Source organism: Rana temporaria, chromosome 2, assembly GCF_905171775.1.
Source record: "Rana temporaria chromosome 2, aRanTem1.1, whole genome shotgun sequence".
NCBI classification, from domain to species: domain Eukaryota; kingdom Metazoa; phylum Chordata; class Amphibia; order Anura; family Ranidae; genus Rana; species Rana temporaria.
The window spans coordinates 462,877,498-462,895,424 of record NC_053490.1 but is presented as its reverse complement, the minus strand read 5'-3'; the positions used below and the strand labels follow the sequence as shown (position 1 = coordinate 462,895,424).

The 17,927-nt window shown below is 42.6% G+C and overlaps 1 protein-coding gene across 1 annotated transcript in view; it reads right to left on the bottom strand.

The window, feature by feature from the left end:
* The window catches only part of LOC120927753 (transient receptor potential cation channel subfamily V member 3-like), a 71,234-nt gene that overhangs the window by 47,426 nt on the left and 5,881 nt on the right, over positions 1–17,927 (bottom strand). Inside the window, exons 3-5 of the mRNA XM_040338645.1 lie at positions 12,590–12,670; positions 11,507–11,658; positions 2,602–2,778 (exon numbers count right to left, since the gene is read on the bottom strand). Of these exons, the coding sequence (XP_040194579.1) occupies positions 2,602–2,778; positions 11,507–11,658; positions 12,590–12,670 (410 nt within the window). The remainder of the gene's footprint in view (positions 1–2,601; positions 2,779–11,506; positions 11,659–12,589; positions 12,671–17,927) is intronic.

Below are 17,927 nucleotides of genomic sequence, written 5' to 3'. Positions count from 1 at the left end.
GCAGCTTGCCTTGGCTCAGAGGATTTTTCTAAAACAAGCAAGGCAAGAGGAGTACAGGGGGGAGAGGTGTTGTTAGCCTCTACATACCACTTGTTGTTGCTCATATTGGGAAAGTGTTCAAAGTCAAAACAAACTGCTGTTATGCAGCTTGTGTCTCTGTCCTAGCTGTTGTCAGATCAGCTGAAGCAGGAAGGGAAGGGGGGCAAGGTCAGATCTCATAGCTATTGTTTAGATAGCACCTGGGATACTTCATGTATTTTGTCCCATGGAGGACAGAATGGTAAAAAAATATATATAATGATAGTTCTTCTTTAGGAGATCTCACCAGGGTCACCAGAACTACCATCCCACAGGGGGGGGGGGGGCACAGATAGTAATTAAGGCCTGACAGATGTTCTGATCCATCTGAACTCTATCCAAAACTAAAAAAAGTTTTGCCTTTAGTTATATTTTAAGATCTGTATAATAATTATGACAGTGTGAAAACTGTATAGATAAATATACACAGTGAATGTAATCATTTTAATCGGCTTTTGATGTCTGGGGTGAATGGCTCACATAAAGGATGCTAAAAAAAAAAAAGGTGGGTCATTTTATCCATTCCCCTGTTAAGTGGAACTTTGAAGCTAGCTATAATAGCAAGCATAATCATTGCTGTTGCCAATATAGAGGCAAGGGTTGCTTTTGCCATTGGATAAATTGAAATTAGTGGTTTTAGTAAGGGATGCAAATTTAGATCCATGGCACAAGAAAAATTTCTGACGCAAGTGGTAGCTACAGCCAGTCTATTAAATATATCTTTAGCACACCAGAAACTCTATAAAAATATGCAGGTCTAGGGACATTTAGACAGCATATAATACTATACAGAAGCATTTTAGTTAGTGTACAATTAAATAATAAAGTATGAATTAATTGTTGGCCTCTTTAATAAAGAGCATGTAGTTAAATATACAATGGTACCATCATCCTGAAAAGTATTGAATAGAAGTAGGACTTAAGGGACCCCAAAACTCGAAAGACCAAAACAGAAATGGGGCAGTAGGACTATTGCGGTACAAAAACGAGTAGGTAAACTTACAACATGGTGCGTTTACCTACTCATTTTTGTACCGCAATAGTCCTAAATAATAAAATAGTACTATAGACAAAACGTTTTTTGTTTTGTTTTTCATTTTGGATAGAGCAAGGAAGCATTATAACCCCTGTCAGATTCTTTTTTGACATTTATTTCCCATTGTAAAGATTTCCCTTCACTTCCTGTCTCATAGCCAAACAGGAAGTGATGAAATCTATGCAAATTAAGGGAATTCCTTGGGGGACCCCCAGGTCACCAGCACTAGTGTTCCTATTGGAAGATTTTCCCTCTATTACTTTTCTGGGGACAACCCCAAATGTGGAATTTTCTTTTACTTTCAATGATAATGGTAAACAGGACTAATAGAGAGGGTGAACCTCCTTAACGGGGGCACAGACAGCAATACAAACTGACAGGTGTTCTAATCCCTTTCCACTCTATCCAAAACGGAAAAAAAAAATTGCCTTTAGTTATACTTTAATTATTGGATAATGTTTTATCACTGGTAAAAACTAAGGCTGCACAGTACTTATCCCCATGCAGAACATAGCGGGGGTTATTTACAAAAGACAAATCCACTTTGCACTACAAGAGCAAACTACACTTGAAATTGCACTGAAAGTGCACTTGGAAGTGCAGTCGCTGTAGATTCTAGGGGGACATGCAAGGAAAATAAAAAACAGCATTTTAGCTTGCACATGATTGGCTTCCCCTCATTTCAGATCTACTCCTCAGATTTACAGCGACTGTACTTCTAAATTTCAATTTATCCAATGAGGCAACCCATGAATAAGTCACATGTCCAGTGACGATACGCGTGGGGGAGGAGCCTAGTGACGCGATCGACGGGAGATCCGTCCACCTGAGGAGATCGCTAAAGCACTGAGCGGCGTTCTGTGACTTTACAGCTGAGCCTTACTATATCGAAGTTTCCGTGAGTGCAATCGCTGTATTGCAGTTTCCTTTTTCATTTGCCAAATGTTATTTGCACCATATCTGTTTCCTTTCTCTGTTATATGAGCTGCATTGCCCTGAAGGAATAGGCTATCTAGGGGGTGAAGTCTCTACACACTGAACACTCTATGAATTCAGGACTGTGTTTTTGCCTTGCCTCCTGACAGTGTCTATACTGGTTGCTGTTGTTTTACCATGAAGATTGTATGCTGGTTTGAAACAGGACTTTTTTTGTTTTTGTTTATTCACTTTTAGCACTTCAGTGGTTTCGTTCCTATGTCATGTTTATTTGATGGCTTGTTGTCTATTTGCACATGTGATACCCCTTTATTGAGTATAAGGGGATCTCTTATATGCATCTTTGTACTTAGAAATAAGTTAATATTAGCGCAACACACATTATTTTTCAGATGTACTTCCAAGTGCATTTTGCACTTGTAGTTTGCACTTGTAGTGCAAAATGGATTTGTCTTTCGTAAATAACCCCCAGAGTGGAAAAGAAGTATAATGATTTACATCTCAATATAAAAACACTACATTTCAATAAAGACACCCAGACTTTAAATTACCTTTGTAATTTTCCTCTGTGTATTCAGCATTAATAAATTGGTCCCAGAATCCATTATTTTCAGAAAATGAAATGAGGATACGCACAATCTCAGGGGTGTTGCTGTTTATATTCAATAACGCTTTCATCAAACATGTTTTCCCAGTGTCCTCTGCTGTTAGTTTTTTCAAAAGATAATCTGAAATAAAATACAAGCTGTAATTTCTTTTTTTTTTACGACTTTGTACAGCAGGTCTTATCACGTTATCATTTTATTGTGCCATTGACATTGTTCCATGTCCTCACTAAACACATTAAAAAATCCCAGTGTTAAAGCCTTGCTGAAACTGGTTTGGGGACACACTGGGAGCCTTCAGTTGCCTTTGTGCTGTTCTGCGCATGCGTGGCCAATTAGACATTTCCGACAGGATTCCGAGGCTCCGTCTGGCCACGCATGCGCAGAACAGCAGAGGGTCCCCACAGCGTCCCATTTGTAAGTTGGAGTAGTTCGTAAGTCAGGCTTTGTAAGTCGGGGACCCCTTGTACACTGCCCAACAAGAATTATCTTGCTTTTGTGGCTGTGTGTGGTAAAGAGATGATCTTGAGCGTGTTATTTGGATATACCGTATGTATCGGCATATAACACACACCTTCACTTTAAGATGGAAGTTTCAGGAAAAAAATAACATTTTAAATAAAGAACTGTGAAGCAAAATAAGGGTCAGTGCCCATCATTGCAGCCTAATCAGTGTCCATCTGCAGCCTCACCATTGCCATTAATGCAGCCTCACCGTTGCCCTGAATGCAGCCTCACAATTGCTATAAATGCAGACCCACCATTGCCATGAATGCAGCCTTACCATTGCCATCAGTGCAGCCTGATCGATGCAGCCTCGGAGGGGGGCAGGATGAGCGCCAACAGATTACATACAGGAGAATCTCCTGTTTACTTGGGGCCTCTTTAATACGAAGTCCCGCCTCCTATGATATACAGAACAGTCGTCCAATGGCAGCCCAGGAGACGGGACTTCCTATTAGGCCCCATACGCACCATAGAATCTATCCGCAGATAAATCCCATCGAATGGGTTTCAGCGGATAGATTCTATGGTGTGTACACTCCGGCGGATATTTATCCGCGGATAAATCTCCCCTGGGATGGATTTCCAGCAGATGAATATTTGCTGACATGCTCAACAAATCCATCTGCTGAAGTCCATCCCAACGGATGGATCCGCTCGTCTGTACAGACTCACCGGATCCATCCGTCCAAAGGGATTCCCCGCACGCGTCGTAATGATTTGACGCATGCGTGGAATTCCTTATATGACAGCGTCGCGCCCGTCGCCGCGTCATAATCGCGGCGACGGCGCGACACGTCATCGCCAGAGGATTTCGGCGCGGATTTCAATGCGATGGTGTGTACACGCCATCGCATAGAAATCTGCTGAAATCCTCTCGTGTCCGCTGGACCGTATCCGCGGATAAATCCTCTCGTGTGTATGGGGCCTTAGAGATGCCACTGAGTAAACAGGAGATTCTCCTGTATGTAATCTGAAGGCGCTCGTCCTGCCCCCCTCCCTGTCCCCTCCGAGGATATATATATATATATATATTTTTTTTTTATATATATTATATATATATATATATATATATATATATATATATATATATATATATATATATATATATATATATATATATATATATATATATATATATAAAATCTCCAAATCACCACGGGGGCCAAACTAAACAGGAACGTGGGCCGGACTTTGGACATGCCTGGTCTAGGGGAACAGTAAAATGATATTTAATTCCCCTATCGTCCATTCCTCCCCACAGCTAGACTGATCTCCGTGGTTTCTGCACTGCCATTCTACACCGCTCTAGAGATCTCATCTCATCAAGACCAGAGCAGGGCCCAGAGCTTGTTATAGGGCATTCTATACACTTCGGAAAGCTATCATTGATATTATTGATACCATTGATAGCTATCGCTTGTTCCTGCAATCTATGTAGCAAGTGTTGTTCAGTATTACTCCTCCAAACCATCAGTTAGTTGTGGTTGTTGGAAAGTAGTGGCAAGCTTTAGTTCAGCTGCAACAAAGTGGAATAAACCATTGCAACAAAAACAATTTAACTTTGCTGAAGTTAAGCCAGTATAATTTGAAGGGGTGGTATAGGTTACATATAACACCAGTGTTTTGCTCCTTCTACTTGTTTACTGAATAAGAGCATAATACGATCCATATTGTACCTAATAATTTTTAAAGGGCTTGTTTCAAGAACTTTTCTGTGGACTGGCATTCCTACCAAAAGGAAACAGTAAATCAGGTCCCTACAACTGCCAGATATGTACAGGTATGTTATGGTAGTTAAAGTGGAGTTCCTGTCTGTATTTTTTTTTTTTTAGTCAGCAGCTTCAAATACTGTGGGTGCTAACTTTTAATATAAGGACACTTACCTGCGATGTTGGCACCCATAACCGATCGTCCATCTGCTTCAGGTGCAGGTGTTGGCGGCATCCTTACTAAGGCAAACAGGAAATGAAGCCTTGCGGCTTCACAGCCTGTTTCCTACTGTGCATGTGCAAGTAGCACTGCACTTTCTGAATGGTTTCGCTATCTTCTGGGACCTGTGTGTCTCCCAGAAGACAGCGAGGGGAAGGATGAGGGGCCGGAAATTTCATAGATCGCTGCATCGTTGTGCAGCAATCTTACTCGGAAGTGGAGGCCGGTGCCTGGTTTGGACAGATATCCACTTCCCCCCCAAAAAGTGGCAAATGTGGTAGTGGAGGTTGAGGGAGAGTGCAAACAACCGGAGCTTCAGCTTTTGGGTAGAGCTCCGCTTTAAGTATTTTGACAAATCATTGATAAAAAGGAGAAGGGTTTGGCAGAGTGAGGAAGAAAACTTGTCTGTGTAGGTGGTTCCTTGCTGCTGTAGTGGAGCAGTGCAGAACCAGAGAGATGCATGATGTGCCGGATGACATATGTACTTATATGAGGACTGGCCTGAGATGAGCTGAGATGCAGAAAAAAGCTTACAGACATTCTACAGCTGCCAATTTGTGGAAAGTGTGGGATAGGTCAGCATCATTTCATACAGGCTGAATTTCAGTAAGTAATATGATTTTATTGGCCTGATCACACCTTATCTAAAAGCTTTGTGTGCAGCCCTTTCATTATGTTGGATTCAACCCAGATAGCAAGCAATTAGGCTGCAAGTTTGAACATGACTTGCTAAGCTATTGGTATACTTGCCAGGCTTTACAAGTTTGTTGCACAATTGCAGCAAGTCCGCATTGCACGACTTCAGATTAACTTTCTTTGCAAACATTCTGCAAGTCTGCTGCAAGTTCTGGTTCAGTTATGTTGTGCAATAGTCATCCCACCACAGGGGTCACTGTGGCCCAATTTTCATCCTTGTAGACTTGCAGAGCTCTTGCTGTAGACTCACCACTGCAACTTTGCTCTTGCTAGAGACTTGCCATGCAAATTTGCTACAAATTGGAAAAGAGTCAACTAGATCTTGTGCATCAAGTGCTCTGCAAGTGTACAACTTGCCAGTGAAAGCGTGCAGCATGTTAACAGACTTACAATTCAGCACTGCCACAAATGTGTCCTTGCTATCTGAGGATATACTTATTTTGTATAACTCATTTCTTTTTTTTTTTTCATATTTAAATCTTTTATTTTATTTTTCTTTTATGGTAAGGTTCACAGAAGGTTAACATATCTTATACAATGGATACATAATCATATAGTTCTTATCACTACACACTTATGATGGGCTAGCAAATAAACAGGTGGGGATTCAGAAACTTAAGAAGAATAAACCAAAAGCAGTACCTCCCCGGTCCTCTTGCTCTATTCCCAAGCCCGCCTGCCTTTTATCAGTAACTTCTTTTCCCGTTTCCTAGTACCACTGTATTGACCTCACACTTCTTCCTCCCCTCTGTTCCCTTGTCCATTCCTATACCCCACCTAACCCCCCCTTAAACCTAGAATCAACATAATCCTCAACAAAACAACAACCAAAAAAAAAAAAAAAGAGAAAACCCCGCCAACCCCCTCCCCTCCTCTCCCTCCCCTACCTCGCCAGAGACGGACGGATCCTCCCTTACTTCAACCCTTCGGCCTCTCCCTTTTCACTTCTACCCAAAAAGGAATCTTCTCTCCCCTATCTATTCCACCAGTAATCTCTTCCCCTCTTCCGTACTCATAAACTGATTCCAACCTGTCCAAGTTTCTACATACTGTTCCCTTTTGTTCCGGGCTGAGAGGATCAGGTCTTCTATAGCTCCAGTCTCTCTCACTCTATTGAGCCATCTCGCAATAGAGGGTGATCTACTGTCTCTCCATTGTAATGTTATTCCATTTCTGGCAGTATTTATCATGTGACATATCACCATCTTTTTGTACTCTCGCACTGGGATTTGTGAGCAATGAAGCAGAAAAAAAGCTGGATCCTCCTGAATCTGGTGCTCCGTAAATTTTTGAACAATTCTCTGGACTTCCTTCCAGTAATCTCTTACTTTTGCACAGGACCAAAATATATGCAGCAAAGTTCCCTGCTCCACACCACATCTCCAACAATACTCTGAGTAGCCTTTAAAAAATTTATGTAACCTTACTGGTGTATAATACCATTGGAACAATAATTTATAATTGGATTCCTGTATTCGCGTAGATATTGAGGAGTTTAGTGCTAAGTGAATTATGTGTTTACGTTGAGTCTGTGAGAAATTTCTCCCCAGATCTCTTTCCCATTTCCCCAGTCCCGGCAACTCAAAATCCTCCTGAGGGGAATTCAATAGTCTATACATCTTTGAGCTCACTCTTTGTATTGGTTCCTCCTCGTCGCAGTATTGTTCAAATTTTGTTAGTTGTCGCCGAAAATTAGATGGTTGTCCCAGGGATCTTAAAAAGTTGCTTATTTGAAATGCTTGCCAAAAGGATAACTCATAATTCCCTCCTCTCTTTGTTAGGGCCTCCAATGATGGCCACATACCAGTTTGCAGAAAATGTGATACCTGTACTTTACCCCTTTGTTTTAATTTATTAAAAACTGCTCCTGCTGTACCTGGTATGAAGCCTGGGTTCCCTAATATAGGGAACAGTGGAGAACACTGTGATGAGAATTTTGGATTTTTACATATTTTAGCTGCGATTGACAACGTTGGGCCAATTATGGGATGTTTCTTCATCTTACTTGGCAATAACTTATAACACCAAGGGGCTCTACTTAGTGTTATTGGACAGGTCTGCTGTTCTACCTCAACCCACCTTTTATAGTGTCCGTTTCTACACCAGTCTATCAATCTCGTCAAATGTGCCGCTTGATAATATTTGGCAATATCCGGTACTGCCATCCCCCCAAAACACTTGGGTAACCTCATCACCTCTTTCTTAATTCTTGCCTTTTTCCCTGCCCAGATGAATTTCATCAGGAGGGCACTAATTTGCCGTAGGAAGGCCGATGGTATCAATATCGGCAGTGTTTGAAACAAATACGTAATCTTTGGCAAGATGCTCATCTTGACTATATTATTTCTGCCGAACCATGAATGTAGTCCATGTTGCCATTTCTCTAGTAGCATTCTTATTGAAGTAAGAAGAGGTGGAAAATTTATTTTAAAAACTTCTTTTATGTTTGCTGGAATCAGGGTACCCAAGTATTTTAGTGCAGTCTTCCACTTAAAACCAAAGTTTTGTTGTATAATTGACTGTTTCTGGGGTGTCATTGACACACTCATTGCTTCAGATTTTGCTTGGTTTATTTTTAGGTTGGAGAGCTCTCCGAATTTAGCGATTTCTTTGACGAGATTGGGAAGAGATACGTGAGGGTTTGATATAGTAAACAGCAAGTCATCTGCAAATGCGGTTATTTTATGCCTTCTCCCCCCTATCTGTATACCCTGTATATCCGGATTTTGGCGTATTTTATTTAATAAGGGCTCCAAAGATAGCACAAATAGTAGCGGTGACAGGGGACATCCCTGGCGCGTTCCGTTTGTGATTTGGAAAGTTTTAGAGAACATCCCGTTAACTCTCACTGAGGCACGTGGGTCTGTATAAACACTTCCTATCCACCTTAACATATTCTCCCCCAGGCCCACGTGTCTCAGTACTGAGAACAGGAAATTCCAGCTCACTCTATCAAAAGCCTTCTCGGCATCAGTATTTAGGAACACGCAAGGGATGTCCCCGTCAGTGGCCTCCTGCACCAGATTAAGAACCCTTATTGTACCATCTCTTGCCTCCTGTGTAGGTACGAATCCGACTTGATCCATATCGACTAGCTCGGGTAACCATACTTGGATCCGTCTTGCTAGTAACTTCGTAAAGAGTTTTAAATCGGAGTTTAACAATGAAATCGGCCTATAGCTGCCGCACTCCGCCGGATCTTTCCCATCTTTGGGAATGACTATAATTTGAGCTAGTAATGCGTCCGGCGGGAACCCAGCCGTCTGGCCTACTGCATTGAGAAACTCTGCTAACTGCCCTCTCAGTAATGTTACAAATTCTTTATAGTATCTTATCGTATAGCCATCCGGTCCCGGGGCTTTCCCTTCCTTCATAGTTTTTAACGTTGCCTCTATTTCTACTATCGAGATGGGGGTGTCTAAACTGGCCTGAGCTATTGATGGTAACCTAGCTAAGTCCATTGCTGAAAGATATTCTTCTATTTTGGGTGGGGCTACTGGTAGCTGTGCCAAATTATATAGAGAGGAATAATATCTCCCAAACTCCTCCACTATCTCCTTTGGCGTACGTTTTAATTGTCCCTCCTTCCCCTTGATTTGCGGGACATACGTTTGTTGACTCTTCTCTTTCAATTTCCCAGCTAGTAGTTTACTACACTTGTCTCGAAATTCGTAATTTATTTTCCTTCCCCTTTGTATTATTGCTTTGGCTTTATAGCGTAAGATCTCTGTCAACTGCCTTCTCAGGTGGCTCAATTCTCTGCCTGTTTGAGGGGTATGTGTCTTTTTATGTTGTAGTTCTAATTCCTGGATCTCTGTTAGTAAATTTTTAACCTGCTGTTCTCGCTTCCTTTTTAGAATCGATCCATGTCTGATAAGGACCCCCCTGATCACCGCTTTGTGCGCTTCCCACACCATCCCTAGATTACTCCCGGGGGTAGCATTCATTTGGAAATATTCTGTAATTTCCCGAGCAACATCTTCTCTCACTTCCCTATTCTGCAAGAGGCTTTCATTTAGACGCCACCTTCTCTCCTGTGCAAGCCCTATGCCAGATAGTGAGATACGCAGGCTAACTGGGGCATGATCCGACCATGTAATACTACCAATGGACACCTCCTTCACAGAGGAGATCAGATAGTGAGGTATCATGAAGAGATCTATCCTGGAGTACACCTGGTGGGGATTGGAGAAAAAGGTGTAGTCCCTCTCTTCCCCATGTAACATCCTCCATGCATCCACCAGCTGAATTTCGTACAGTCTACGTAGGACCTCCCGTCTGACCCCCTCTGTGATAGACGAAGTTCCCCTTGAGGTATCTATCTTTGGATTCAGGGGGATATTAAAATCCCCCCCCCAAAATCAATTTGCCTTCTGAAAACTCCATCAATTCTTTGAGAGTCTTCCTCATAAAGGTATCTTGATGTACATTAGGCACATACACTGTAGCTAAAGTCACTTTTGTTTCTCCTATCTTCCCTTTTAAAAAAAGGTATCTCCCTTTTGGGTCTCGATAGCAATTTTCTAATGTCCATGGGATCCTATTAGAAATCAAAATAGAGACCCCCTTGGATTTTGCTTCCTGGTTCCCTGCGTGGTAGGCCGAAGGGAAGAACCTATTTTGCAATAGTGGGAGCCCCCCCGTCCTAAAGTGAGTCTCCTGTATGTAGGCAATATCTGTCTCTGAATGTCGCAAATCGTTCAGCAACATCCTGCGTTTTTCTGGGACATTAAGTCCCTTTGCGTTCAGGGAGGTTATTTTTAATCCCTCCATCTCCGACGTTGAGGGGAAGGGAGAGAAAGTGGAAACGAAGAATGTATAACTCATTTCAACTTTACACAACAACATTTTACATTTATATAAAAAATCAATATATGGTGTTGCGCTCCAAAATAAATAAAGTGCTAATCAATAATAAGGTAACATAATATATCAAATTAATGAAATAAAATGATAAAACCTTTGAGTGCCAAAGTATAAAATGTCCAAAGCATAAATATAATGGTGGTCAATAAAGTGCAGTAAATGCAAAATAAAGTGACTGTAGTGAATAAATATTGAGCAATGCACAATGCATAAGTAGGATTAGGATTCAACAAAAGTCCACATAGATATAAGTGCAAATCAGTGCAAAATCTGGAAGGATTGAAATCTTTCAATCATGAGAAGGTGCATGGTGCAAGCCAAAAGTGCTGGGTTAGCATCAACCGGTGACGCTGTGAATTTGGTGCTGTGAATCTTCGGTGTGAATGACACCTATAGGTGTACTAACTTCTTACTTTACTGCTGTAAGGTGAGCAGCATAAAGAATAAACAGAGGGGGTAGGTGATCACCCAAGGGAAGAGGGGGGGGCTCCTATCTTTTCCTCCTGGAGGGTTCCTATGTGGTGCTTCCTCTGGATGCCTCTCTCCTAGAACTGGGTTATTGGCTAAGAACCACTCAAATGCATCAAAAACCGGGCATGGGTAGAAAGATTCAGAAGAAACAGGGAGCCTCTATAGTGTAGTATGTTTTAAAACTGGCGTATTTTATTACACATAAATCAAACAATAGGGTACTCACATTTAGTATAAAAACATGCACAATGTATTCAGATGAGCAGCGAGCTTGCGGCTAGGACGTCACTTCTGGTGTCCGTATGTCCTACGCGTGTCGTCACTGTCACATGACAACACAAAATACTATTTTCTCATTATTAGTTGATTATGTTTTCATTACCTTGGGCACCAGACTTTAAAAAGCTGGAGGACCTGTCTTTAATGCTTTTGAGAAGCCTCGTTAACAACTCCTTGTCTCCTTTAGAAACAGCAGACAATAAAAGTCTTTCATGATTTTGTATTTCATGATTTGCATTCGATGATTCACTTTCACTAGAATGGTATAAAACAAATATATAGATATTATACGTATAATGCATTTAGATGCAAAATGTATACTATATCACTCAGTGCCCCTCCCGAGACTAGACTCTGGATCCGCCCTTGGCCTTGATGACCATTCCCTGTTCCCTGTTAGTAATGGGCCCACTATACCCTATGACAATTGTAGAATAACAATAGAACCATTAACGTATAACTAAAGGAAAACCTTGTTTTAGTTTTGGATATGGATTAGAACCCCTGTCAGGTTTTTATTTCTGTTTGTGTCCCAGTTAGTGAGATTAACCCTCTTTATTTGTCATGTTTATCGTAAACACTGAAAGTGAAAGAAAATCCCAAATTTTGGGTTGTTCACCAGAACAGTAATGGAGGGGGAATTTCCCACAGGAGACATTAGTTCTGCTGTCCTTGATGACACCATCAATCCATCATTTTCTATTTTGGCTATTGGACAGGAAGTGAAGGGAAATCTCCCCAATGGGACACAAATGGCAAAAATAAAACTGACAAGGGTTATAACCCTCCCTTACTCTCTACTTATCCAAATAAAAACATGTCTTGCCTTTTAGTTCTACGTTAACCAATTATGGTGATACCTAATGTTCACCATGGAATGCTGCACTGAAGGACTGTATAGTAAAAGCTGCAAGTTAATAATACATTTTTCTCAACAACTGAGATAAAACAATACAGCACGTCATTTCTGCATGATCTCACCAAAATAATGTTTTATTATTTTACCTCAAAGCTTATTTTTTGAATAGAGATGCTAAAAACAATCGAATCAAAAGCCACCTTCCAATTTCACAATCTGTTTTATCAATACTTTGAGTAACCCATGGCAATATGTGTTTACTGTATGATTACTGAAATTTTGTCATGGCAATTTGGCAAATGAAATATAATTTTCCCAGATCATTACCTGCTACTTTCTTCTAGAAGCAAGCGAACCGATTCATCGACAGGTGAACGAGGCGAATCCATCTCTTCATGTTTTTTGTCACTTTATATGAGAAACACATATGTTAACAAACACCTATTTCAATGTGCTAAATGAAAAAGTAATCTACTAAATAGATATGTTTTCAGTTATTTAGGTTTTCTTTTTTTTCACGTACAAACCAAACCGTGGTGGCAGGAATGAAAATTGCATAACGTATGGACTGCCTAAGGGCACATTTTAGCTTTTATTGCACGCGGACATAACTGCATGCCTCCACTTGTTAAAGGTACACTCCATTAAGACATGACAAGTTTTCAGTTAAAGTGACACTAAAGGTTCGAATATATCATACTTACCTCCACTGTGCAGCTTGTTTTGCACAGAGTGGCCCCGATCCTTCGTCTTCTGGGGTCCCTGGGCGGCTCCTCCCCACTTCTGATAACCCCCTCTGGGAAGCGCTCTCCCAAGGAGGTTTCCTTTCGGGTGCGCTCCCGAGTGCTGTATACAGAACTCGGCCCCATCCCCCCGGCCCTCGCGTCATTGGAGTTAATTGACAGCAGCGCAAGCCAATGGCTGTGCTGCTATCAATTCATCCAATGAAGAGCCGAGAAGACCGAGCAAAGGAAGAGCGCGTTCATGACGCGGGACTTTCCAGGGCTCAGGTAAGTAAAATGGGGGGGCTGGGGGGCCAGTGATCGTAAGATGTTTTTTCATCTTAAAGCATTTTTTTTTACAATGCTTTCTTCTTTTTTTTTTGGGGGGGGGGGGGGTACAGTGTCAGTGTGTTTTATTATTATTATTATTTTACATTTTTTTTATTATTTATTGCAATTTTTTATTTATTTTAATCAGCCCTGTTGGGGGGCTATGGTGAGATATCAGGGGTCTTAACAGACCTCTGACATCTCCCCTTTGAGACAGAGAAAGGGACTAGGGACACATAGGAGAGAAGACAGCGGCTTCTCTTCATTCATTAACTGAGACATCGTAATCACAGGAGGTTACAATGTTTCAGTTATGTGAATGGACAGAGTCAGTGATCACTGACTCTGTCCAATCGCAAAACAAAGGAGCCGGGTTTACCGGCTCCTACCTCCACTCTCCATCCTGAGATACTGATGGGGACGGCAGCACGGAGGGGCAGAAGAGAGGTGGACAGATGCACAGAGGGGGACATGGAGGGGAGAGGGGGACAGATGCACAGAGGGGGACACGGAGCAGCATGGAGGGGGACACAGGGGAGAGAGGGGGGACAGATGCACGGAGGGGGACACGGAGCAGCATGGAGGGGGACAGATGCACGGAGGGGGACACAGGGGAGAGAGGGGGGACAGATGCACGGAGGGGGACACGGAGCAGCATGGAGGGGGACAGCAGCATGGAGGAGGACGGATGCGGACTGGAGGAGGATAGGGGACAGACAGCGGTGATCGTGTGTGGGAGAGAAGCACCGATCACCTCTGAAAGCCTCGGCGGGGGGTTTGAGAGAGAGGACCGGCTATATATTTGAAAAGTGACCAATCCTGATGTACTGACCTAATTTCTTTAGGCCCTAAAATGGCAGGACAGCACATATACCCCCCAAATGACCCCTTTTTGGAAAATAGACAGTTCAAGGTATTTAGTAAGAGGCATGGTGAGTTTTTGAAGTCGTAATTTTTTGCCAAACTTTTTGGAAAATGATGGAAGTAAATTTTTCTCATTACAAAATTAAAATTTTATCAAGTTATATCTCACAAGCAGCACAAGCATAGTCCAAACAGAAAGGGGTAACACCCCTCAAAGTGAGTACAGTTAAATCCATATACCATTCACAGATGAAGGTACCCATCCGGCTTGCCTCCAAGAGATGGAGGACATGTGAAACAGGATGGCCGCACACTACACTGAAAATGCCAAAATCTTAATTAAAGATTCAGAATAAAACAACGATAGCACAAAAGCACAAATGGGTAGGAAGGTTTACACTTTCACCCACAGCAGTACTTAAAGTGGTTGTAAACCCTCGATTATAACATTCTTGAAAAAATTAGCACATAACACAAGCAGCTGATCGCTGCATGTGAAAGTTTACTCACCGCTGTCATTAGCTGTAAATATTTTTTTTTTCGTTTTGATGACGTCACCGCGCTTGCGCATTGTAGCCCCGCAAATCCGGCCATTTGAAGCCTTGCCGAGTTTTCATCTACATTTCCGGCAGTAAATGTGAGCGAGCTCCATGAGCGAGCTTCCCCTCTGTCCTCAGAAGAGAAGTCTCGCGATGTTACAGTCCTCCTGTTTCTGATAACTCCTCCCCCCTGTGTGACTGAACAACACTGCAGCCTCAGACATTGGAACGAGTATATTGGTTGCCGTCGTAACGGCAATCCAGATCGAGGCTTGGTTACGGCGGTACGATGCATGCGGAAGATTTCTAACAGAGACCCAGTAAGGGCGGAAGTGACATCAGAAGGAGAAGCAATGAACAGGAGCTAGAATGGCGATTTCTATACCCGGAAGCATTGAGAAAAAAAAAAACGCTAGCCAACAGGTATTTGCGGGCCTCGTTTTTTTAAATAATACATGTAATAAGCATTGCAATGACCTTGGCTAATAGAATAACAAAAAATAGAAAAAGTAGCCGAGGGTTTACAACCGCTTTAATCATACTGTGCTGTCATAGTTTTTTCCTGAATCTTCGGTAAAGCTTTAGGTGTTTTCAGTGGAGTGTGTGGCCATCCTGTTCCTACAGCACAGGCATACTTACAATTACACCCCAAAACACATACTGCTACTCCTGAGTATGGCAATAACACATGTGTGAGACTTTTTTACAGCCTAGCCACAAAGAAAGGCCCAAAATCCAATGAAAACCTTCAGGCGTTCTAGGGGTATAAACTACACACTAACTTTCTGACTACAGTCAGATGAGCACCAGGACTGTTAACCAATTGGTATGGTGGTGATCAGAACCCACTGGTATGGTGATCAAGACCGATTGGTATGGCAATCAGGACCCACTGGTATGGTGGTGATCAAGGCCCACTTGTATGGCGATCAGGGCACACTGGGTTTGCAGGGATCAGGACGTGGTGTGACGGTGATCAGGGCACACTGGTATGGCAGCAATTAGGACCCATTGGGATTGGTGATTGGCCATTGGGACCCATTGGGATGGTGATTAGGACACACTGGTATGGTGATCAAGCTACACTGTATGGTTATCAGGGAAGGCTGCATGGGTAAACAGGACCAAGTGACAGGTGGCAGTGATCAGGGACACTGTGGACAGGAACATTGTGCTAAAACTAATTTGAAAATACCTCCCAGGCTCCTTCTCCTCTCACAAACATCTATATCACTGTGTGAGGACAAGAAGCAGAAAGCTTCACCACATGACTTCTGTTTACATTTTCACTGTGTCCTGATTGGACACATAAATCACATGGTACAGGACCAATTTCATTGGTCCTGTACCAAGTCATGTGATCTGCTGTGTCCAGGGCACACACCAATTACTGGGCTTGCAGGTGCATGCTCTAGGATGCAGGGGGATGTTCGGGTATGTCCACCCGCATTGGCATGCATCTATTGTTGCCACCTTATCCCTTTAAACCCAAGCATATATGAATTACACAGGTTCTGTTGCTGATTAAAGTGGTAATTAAACTCACCTAGTGCCTTATCTGCATTCAATTAGCCTCAGAACCTGTGTAGTTCATATGAGTTTAAAGGGATGAGGTGGCAACCCTACATGCATCCTGTCTGCCCATTTATGTACTTGGTCTTTTAAAGGGGAACCAAAACCCACTATCCTTTTACAGGTAAGAAAGCTGCCCCTATTTGATCTGCAGTTGCCGCAGCGCTGCACATGTGATCGGCTGTGACACCAATCATGATGGCTTGACAGTTTGTTTGAGAGCTGACATAAGCACACTGGTTACTGTAAGGCCCCGTACAGATGCACCGTTTTCATCGTACATGCCCGCCCGGAGATTTCTGTATGATGGCTGTACACACCATCATACAGAAATGTGAGTCAATCCGCGCGGACAGACAGCGCAGTGACGTGTCCGCGACGATGACGCGGCGACGTGCGCGACGCAGGAAGGTCAATGCTTCCACGCATGCGTCAAAGTCATTCGACGCATGCGAGGGATGGAGGCCGCTCGGACATGTACGGTAGGTCTGTACAGACGACCGAACATGTCCGACGGACAGGATTCCAGCGGGCTGTTTCTAAACAAGTTTGGAAATATTTGCCCGCTGGAAAAAGGCCCGGCGGGCAAATGTACGCTGGAATCCTGTCCGCTCGGCTGTACAGACAACCGAACATGTCTGCTGAAACTGGTCCACGGACCTGTTTCAGCAGACATGTTCGGTCGTCTGTACGGGGCCTAACAGTTATCATTCCTGGCATGCCTTGGGAACCTCTTTTGGGAACCAGTCAAATCAGTGGGTTTACGTTGTAGTTCTGGTTCAAGGAAGTTAAAAGGAAGGAAGGAAGGAAGTTAAAAATAACAGAATAATTTTCCAGATCACCAGGTGAACACAAACGACAGAAAGCCTAAAAAAAAGATGGTAATAAAGAAAACAAATGCAGCCCCTACATCTAAAGATTGTTAATCTGCAATATATATATAGTCTTAGTCCACAGGGTTCAATATTGAGTTGGGTCATAACAGCTTCAAATCTTCTGGAATGTTTGACCATTTTTCCAGAAGCGCATTTGTTCACCCCGCTCTTATTCACCCCAGAGGTGTTCTATTGGGCTGAGGTCAGGATTCTGTGTAGGCCAGTCAAATTCCTCCACATCCATGTCTTTATGGACCTTGCTTTGTGCACTGGTCCATATCATTTGGTGGAGGGGGGATTATGAGGTGGGGTTGTTTTTCAGGGGTTAGCCTTGGCTACTTAGTTCCAGTGAAGGGAACAATTAAGGTGTCAGCATACCAAGACATTTTGAACAATCTAATGCTCCCAACTTTGTGGAAACAGTTTGGGGATGGCCCCTTCTAATTCCAACATGACGACAAACCAGTGCACAAACAAGGTCCATAAAGATATGGCGGAGCAAGTTTGGGGGGGTGGGGGGCGAACTTGACTGACTGTGTTGATGGGGAATACAGTGAAAGAAATACAGGAAAGAAAATCGCAAAATCTATGGGCTGCTTAAGTCCTGGTCAGCCACCTTACCATTGGCGGTATTTGATACCCAATCCATAACAGCTCTATATATATATATATATATATATATATATATTTTTTTTAAAAGCTATCAGTATGGCCAGCTTTGGTTTCGCATTGTTGATCAACAGCTATGAGGCTGAAGGCACAG